Source organism: Phaethon lepturus, unplaced genomic scaffold, assembly GCF_000687285.1.
Source record: "Phaethon lepturus isolate BGI_N335 unplaced genomic scaffold, ASM68728v1 scaffold11190, whole genome shotgun sequence".
Classification (NCBI taxonomy): domain Eukaryota; kingdom Metazoa; phylum Chordata; class Aves; order Phaethontiformes; family Phaethontidae; genus Phaethon; species Phaethon lepturus.
Genome location: NW_010509840.1, coordinates 22,800 through 30,586, shown reverse-complemented (window position 1 = coordinate 30,586; position 7,787 = coordinate 22,800). Strand labels below are relative to the sequence as shown.

General features: G+C 36.5%; 1 protein-coding gene across 1 annotated transcript in view; it reads right to left on the bottom strand.

Annotated features, from left to right (window-relative positions):
* Positions 1 to 7,478, bottom strand: part of CWC27 (CWC27 spliceosome-associated protein homolog (S. cerevisiae)) — a gene marked incomplete at its 3' end in the record, with an annotated part of 15,401 nt that extends 7,923 nt beyond the window's left edge. Inside the window, exons 1-7 of the mRNA XM_010288314.1 lie at positions 7,417 to 7,478; positions 6,466 to 6,562; positions 4,731 to 4,843; positions 4,154 to 4,297; positions 3,343 to 3,441; positions 3,069 to 3,172; positions 1,944 to 2,013 (exon numbers count right to left, since the gene is read on the bottom strand). Of these exons, the coding sequence (XP_010286616.1) occupies positions 1,944 to 2,013; positions 3,069 to 3,172; positions 3,343 to 3,441; positions 4,154 to 4,297; positions 4,731 to 4,843; positions 6,466 to 6,562; positions 7,417 to 7,458 (669 nt within the window). The remainder of the gene's footprint in view (positions 1 to 1,943; positions 2,014 to 3,068; positions 3,173 to 3,342; positions 3,442 to 4,153; positions 4,298 to 4,730; positions 4,844 to 6,465; positions 6,563 to 7,416) is intronic.
* Positions 7,479 to 7,787: the final 309 nt, after the last annotated feature.

Sequence of the window (7,787 nt, the reverse complement as noted above, 5' to 3'; positions counted from 1 at the left end):
CTTTCCCTTTTTTTTTTACATTTTAAAGTTACCATGATCCATATCCCCAGCTACCCTTCTTTGTACAGTCTCAAGAACAAGAGTGTGGTGATGCACTGCAGCAAAGGCAAAATATTATTCCCTCACTTAGACTAAGCATAGTGCAGGCTGAACAAGTCCAGAGCAAAAAATTGTTCATAATGGGGAAGACTGAGAAAAGACTTAGGGAAGCATTCTTAAATTCAGTACTTACTTGGTTAATATGATGTGACCAAGACAAGAATTCTTATTTTTCACATGTAAACATGAAACCATTAAATACCGTAAAAATTTAATCATGATAAATGGTGTTTTCATTTACTCTTTAGAAAATTTTAGCCTCAGCTTCATTGCACTAAAAATGAAAAGAAAATGTTCCCTTTTCCCAGGTCTGCTAGATGATTACCTGCAGAATTTCATCTCAACCTCAGTCCTTAGAAGTATACCCTTCTTAAGTTGACTTACTGCAACTAGCAACCCAAAAACATTCACAGAAGGACTGTGAGTTTGTACATGTCAAAGAATCCCATTATTGACTTTGACCTCCAATTTTTTCTTATTGAAAACAGAGAATGAAAATCAGTGCTGAAGTTCACATATTTCAACTTAATCAAGATTAAGGTAATGTCCAGAACTATAGAGACACTGATCTAGACCTATCAGGAACAAGCAATGAGGTTTGGCAAAAAAAGTTTCATTCTGTTGTAAAGAATGAATAAAAATTCTTCAGAAACAGTGGATTTGGTTATTTTCCCAGCTACAGCTAGCCCAGAATTTATTCAGGAAAAATATGAAGATGAGATTTTAAGACAGTTGAAGGCAGCATGACAATACTGGAACTGCACTTGTTATGAAAAAGGTGTTCTATTTAGATAATTTTAAACTGAAAAGCAAGTATTTGGCATGAAAGGAAAGAACATCAAAGCAATCAATCAAATGCTATATTCAAAACTAGACATACACCAAGAGCAGAACTGCAGGTGAGCATGTTACGGTAAACAAGTACAGTTAGTCTGACTGGTAAGTTGAAACAAAGAAAAATAGTTAAAACTACTGTTGTGATAAACCCCTACTATTATCCTGATTGGCACCATCTCACTGTAATATTGTCCACCATTATTCACTGTTGTCTTTTGCATTTTAACTAAATTGTTAGGACTGAGGATCATTTTTTCCACTTATGTGGTACAGGACTCAGCACCATGGAGTCTGATCACTAACTGAAGCAGGAAGGTATCTGAACCATACAAATACGTAAGAAAGCCTAGGGCTCTAAAGAAATAATTTGATCAGCAGTAGAAATAGGAACAACAACTTGTTAAAAAAATTTTTAAACTAACCTTATTTAAGCAGCAAAGTCAAGTAAGGAAATGTTATATCAAAGACTACCTATGCAAACCTAGTTTTGTGAATGTGAACAATTCACAATATTGTGAGATTTAATTATGATAATGCACTATTTTCCCCATAATAACCCCACTTCATTTTGCACACAGAATGGATATACATAAGAAAATGGAGCCAAGAATGCACTGGCAATGAATAAGTTAATCTATTTCAAACCTCAAGCATTTTACCATCAAATCACACGCTTATAATTAAGGAGGTGAAGAAGAATAAAGTACCTGTCACCTCCACGAGTTTTAAACAGCAGACATAGATCTGCACTATAAGGTATGAAACTTTATGTTTATCGAAATGTAAAAATATCATGCAGTAGTTGATGGCACCTTCAAAGTTAGAAAAGTTAAACATCTCTTTTTTCAACATGTTAATAGTAGAATCATAGAAAATGAAGTCATTTCTAGTATTACTGTTCAAAAGTCAAACATAAGAACAAGATTAAGAACTTAAGCTTTTCACAAACATGCAAAAGAAAGTAATTTTAAGTTGAAAAGAAAAATGAAGATGATTTGATACAGTACCTGACTAACTCTATTGACTTCCTCCTCTTCTTCTTCAGCTTCTTCCCCAAAGGAAAGCAGGTTAAAATTTCTTTAGGAGGGAAAACACATTTTCCAGTGAAACTTGAAGTAGTGTCTTATTAACATTCCATAAAGTTGAAACATAATAATTTCATATTGTATGCAATTTTTGAAAAAACATTTTGTTCTGATAAATGTACCAATTTCAAACAATTACAACATGTTGTTTTGCAATAAACCATGAATATTTAAGGAAGCGTGTTCTATTCTAGTCCCAAGACAAAACAATCCGGATAGCTATGGATCACTTAGAAAATGGCAAGACAGAATTTAAGACATTCTGCCTTGACTAACTTTCACAGACTCTTAAGTGCTGACAGCTCTGAAAACAGAGCAGCTTTATTTTTTCATTTTTTTTCCCCAACAGAGCAACACTGAAATACCAAACACAAAATTCGCAAGAATCTGATGGCTCAGAAAGGCATCAAACGCACACATATTCACAGAATGTAATTATACCTTTTCTTTTTCAAAATTGTTTACACTATGTTGAAACCAGTCAGTTGCAACATGTTGTATTTCTGTCCAACAGAACTGACTGCATACACGCACTAAAGTTTAAATTACCTATTACTTTTCATTGCATGTTTATGACTACCAAATTTCATTCACAGAAACTGAAATTTCCCACTTCAAAACGCCTGTCTTTCGCTAAGTATTTCAGTGGGAAAGAAGTAGTACATGATAAGTTCAAATATCTCAAACAGCAGAGCTATGACCTAGTTATTTGTACGTACTAACTTCTGCATCATTTTATTCACGAAAAAATGATTGCATATTCTCTCCCATGGGAAAGGCTTAAGCTACTTTTTACCTTTGTCTTGCAACAAACTATCAGCACGCATGAAACAGTTACAGCTCAGCTGATGCACAGTAACCACTTCAGTCAGAGCAACTAGATTTGTAGACGGTTAGAAACAGGGAAGTAGGTTGTGCTAAGATTAGAGAACATTCCTCTATGCATTTTGGTAAAGCCTTGCGTTTCAAAAGCAGAAATAGAAAATTACCAAGCTGCAAATTAAAGGTGAAAGAAAATGAACTGACACTTATGTTGCATATATTTACTTTGTGCCTTTTACTTTGGACTTTTTTGTTTCTTCTTCTGGTTTGTCCTTCTTCAGCTTTTTATTCGGCCTTGGAACAATGTCATCAAAAGGATTAAACAAAACCTGTTGAAAAAGTAATATTTCAGACACATCTTTAAGAAGTATTTTGTTATAATTAAATGAGTCAATATTTTAAAACACGATATATAAAGCTTTCATACTAGAACACAGTTTTCTGAACACTATGAAAAAAGAATTCTAAAATTTCAAATTTCAAACCAGAACATACTCACCTCACTATTTCTTATTTTGTGTGGACTGAGAGGTCTCTCTTCCTTGTCAACTTCTACTTCAGCCAGGCGCAACATGTTATATATTGTATCCCCTGTAACCTGTCAAATTTATAAAAAAGGTTTGAAAGTCCTTGCCTGGGCTTGCAAAATGCGAGGCAATTATTATGTAAAGAATTTTGAAAATACAAATTATATAGGAAATACTGTAAGCATGTAAGACTTCTAAAAGACACCAAGTACAATGTACCAAGGTTAGGTTTTTTTAAATTTAACAGCAAAAGTTGAAGGAATACAGGTAGCTAAACCTGCATTTTTGAGAACATATGCAGGGGAATATGTCAAATTCTTACTGTGAGCTGTGAAAGAGGAAAACAAAAGAAACTATGGAAAAAAAATAGTTGGTTTGTTTTCTTTCAACTAAGCCATGAGAGTGGTAAATTCATCTTATGTTTTTCCTTTTCCCAATTTTCTGATTCTTCTTAGAATCAAAGTTACAAACAGAAATTTATGAAATGTCACTAGTATCAAATAAAATAAGTAAGACAGAGACATAATGGTAAGATTATTCAAAGGAAGTACAACATGAAAATGTAATTTATAAGAATAACAACAGCAAAGTAGATAATTATGGGAACAACCCATAGAAACATTTCTACCAGAGACTGGAAACAGAGAGAACAGAAGCAGCTTAGAAAGCAGAGAAATAAACTTCAAGTGTATGTAGCGGCAGACAACACTAAAATAGCCTTTGAATACAGAGAAACTTATAGTATCTTCGGTCAAACGCAAACTGGGATTCCATGTAGCAGACCTTTCCAAAGATTGTGTGCTTGTTATTAAGTTCATCTGCACGACCCAATGTAAAGAAAAATTGACTCCCATTATCATGGGGCCCAGCATTTGCCATAGCAACAAGTCCTCTTCGATTAAATCGCAATCGTGAGTGGAACTCATCCTGGCAAAGACAGAAGAGAAGACAATTTAAGAGATGGGCCGTGCTGGTATCAATAATACAAATGAACACATATAAAACATTCAGAGACCTTTGCTAAATGAGATCCAATGTGCGTAAACAACACATATTTCTGCATCTGGGTTTGCCACATACCAACACCTCCTCTTCAGTCTTCCCCCTCTCTATTTTTCCCTGTGAAGTTCACGCCAGTAATTTTATACATCTATCATAATATCAGAAGAGCTAGATTTAAGAACTCCTGATTCAAAAAGTCATATTTGAAACTACTGAAGCTACATGTGAAAGCAATTACTGCACATGTATAATGTTGCATTTCTAATATAAGGCTTGTTTTCACACAACCTAACACAGAAGAAAGTACAATTGATACAGAATAACCAAAAAGTAATACATAAGATATAAAGATACCTACCTTGAAGGGAGCTCCATAGATTGAATCTCCACCTGATCCCGTACCAGTGGGGTCACCTCCCTGCACTATAAAGCCAGGCACTACTCTGTGAAATATTGTGTTGTTGTAATACTCTTAAAAAAAAAAAAGAAAAAAAGAAAAAGAAAGAGGATATTAAATACATATAAGTGGTCTCAAAATTAAACTTTCATATAGATTATGCAGAGATCTCCAGAGACTGAAGTTCCAGAAAGCAACTACTATAACTGGATTCTGCTATTTCCACTGGGTTCCCTCCTCTTCCACTGTCTTGCTCAGTGTCACTATATCTCAACTACAAAGTATTTTGATGACATTTATGGAAAAAAGTTGTGTCATATGCTTCTGTTGCAAAAAACACTGCACATCACTGACAAGATGATGTTGATGAATTATTTTCTTTTCTGCTTTTAAATTTTATCACTGGAATGAAACTATCAATGTACGTAAGTTTAAAAGGATATGGTCTGTCCCAGCCAACACCTCACATACATTGTTAGCCATATCCATACACCCATACACCAAATTACTAGCACTTTCACTCACCAGAATGGAACATAGGTGTCACCTCTTTCACCACCTACACTGTATGCAAACCAATCATTTTCACAGAATGAAATATGTGGTACATTTTGCTCCCTAAGTTATCTTTTTTTATCTATGTTTCAGATACATGTTATGAGATATTAAGAAAACAAAAGGAATGAAAACTTGACTTTACTTGACATATATTTCTGGTTGATTTTTTTGAAAATAAATAAATAAAAATAAATCTGCAGCATGCTGCAAGACAAAGCAGGATCTGCAAATGTTGCAGTATAACTAGATGTATTAATGGATGATTACATGCTAGGATACTCACAAGAGAAATACTCAAATTTATTATACAAAGCATAGGATCCTACAGAGCAGTAAAACAAATTCAGAAAGGAAATAAAGTCCAGTTCTTTTACACTGAGGATAACTGAACTCTTAGGACTTACTAAGGGCTAAGAAATTGATTTACCATTGCAAAAAAATCTCCATATCTCCACATTAGGTATAAGAACATGGAACAGGCTGGATCCATGCTGGAGACACAAATCCTAGACTGCTATTTTTCCTTAACAGAGGAGGGCTAAAAGAACTCTTAACCACTCTATAAATGCATAAATGGGGTAATAGCACCTAGAAAACACGTAAAGGCACCAGGTCCTTCACAAATTCTTGTTACAGTTTCCCCAATGGGGACCTTCTCACTCTGGTAGCCACTACTTCAGTGAAGAGCATTACATAGCTTCCATCCAAAAAAAGACTATAGCAAATGAAACATTAGAAAGACTCATGAAAAAAATGAAAAGGTAGTAAAGATAGTGATATAGAAATGAGAACTTTGGAGGATGCATCATTGCCATTTAAAACATACATTAAAGAAGTAGCTATACTTTGGAAAGACTTGCTAAAAATAAGCCTTCCCAAGACTCTGACGTACAACTTTTCAGTAATACTATGTCACTTGCTACATTTGAGAAAACCATCTAAATTTTTTTTTTCCCCACACTGGGTTCCTTAGTAACCTTGAAAAACATTGTCAGAGTATCAGTTAATGTTTTCTAAATGTAAATAAATTAATTAACGTATTAAAATTGAAACACAGTTATGACCTCTATTTTACGAAAAAGGCACAAAGTTTGCATATGATATAATTTCAACAACTCCTATCCCATTCAGTCATTACCTTCCATACAAAGCTGGATGAAATTTCTACATGCTTTTGGTGCTTCTTTTGACCATAATTCTATATCTATATCTCCTGCTGTTGTTCTCAGCAAAACCTATAAAAATAGGTAAGTAGACCATCAGTTTTATTGTAACTTAGTTGCTGATCAAAGAATACCATTGCTGAGTTAAAAAAATACTTCTTACTTCATTTATATTAGTAACAGTAGTAGACATTGAAATGTGTCAGGTAGCTACTGTTAGTTTTAGATAGTATTGCCAGAACTTAAGGCACAGTCCTGAACTGACATGTATAAGGCTTCAAAGCCAATGACCTACTACCTGACACATGATAGAAACTTATGATACACGTTATCACTTCCATAATGAAACAACATGAAAAAAAAATTATGCCATAAATCTCCAAAGGCCACCTACCTCTTTTACAAGTAATACCATTAAATTCAGTGAGACTTCATAACAAAATTAAGAATCTAAGCTACACTCAAGAAAAAACTACTGCTCTGTCCACACAGCACACCTCGTGCTTTGATTCAGCTAAAGTTTTTAAGTGCTATATCACCTCAAACTAACTTTAACCAAACCACAGTCACACACATACGGTGTGCGAGGCATATCCTCCTCACCTGTTCCCTCGACCCCCTGCAGCACACAATTTCCTCACACACCCCCACTGAAAATCAACCGCAGTGCACAGACACCTCCAATCCACGCCAAGTGCACACCCCTCTCACCCGAATACCACCGCATGCGCGTAGCGCAGCCTCCTCAGCCGCGCTCCCCACGTACCCTCCTCGCCTACAAAGCCCCCACGGAACACAAAGTTTCCTCACCCGCTCCCACGAGGAGCGCACACTCCCCTCAGCAACAGCTTCCCCTCCACCCGACAGCCTGGCCTAGTCTGGCCTGCCCTTCGCCAATAGCTGCCCCTGCCCCCAGGGAGCCTCACCTTGCCGTTGGTGGGGGGCTCCTGGATGTAGATGTTGCTCATGGTCGGGAAAGCAGCGTCCCAGCAGGAAAACCAACAGCCCGGACTCAACGCTCGGCTACGCTTCGTCTCTAATACTCTCTACCGACCCGAACCTCCCGCCATCTTGGGCGCCTCTATGCAACCCAGGGAGGTAGGGAGGAGGTTGCCCAAGGCAGGAAGAATCACGAAGGGATGAATCCCTGGTCAGAATCTCTATGAGAGTAACCGAGGAAGAAATACCTTTCAGAAAGACCTGGAACCTTCTCCAGACAACTGCATTCTGTCCCTCTGGCTCCTGCACAGTTTTGAGGTCCCCCGTCTTCCCCGTGAGTGGCACGGTCCGAGAGTGC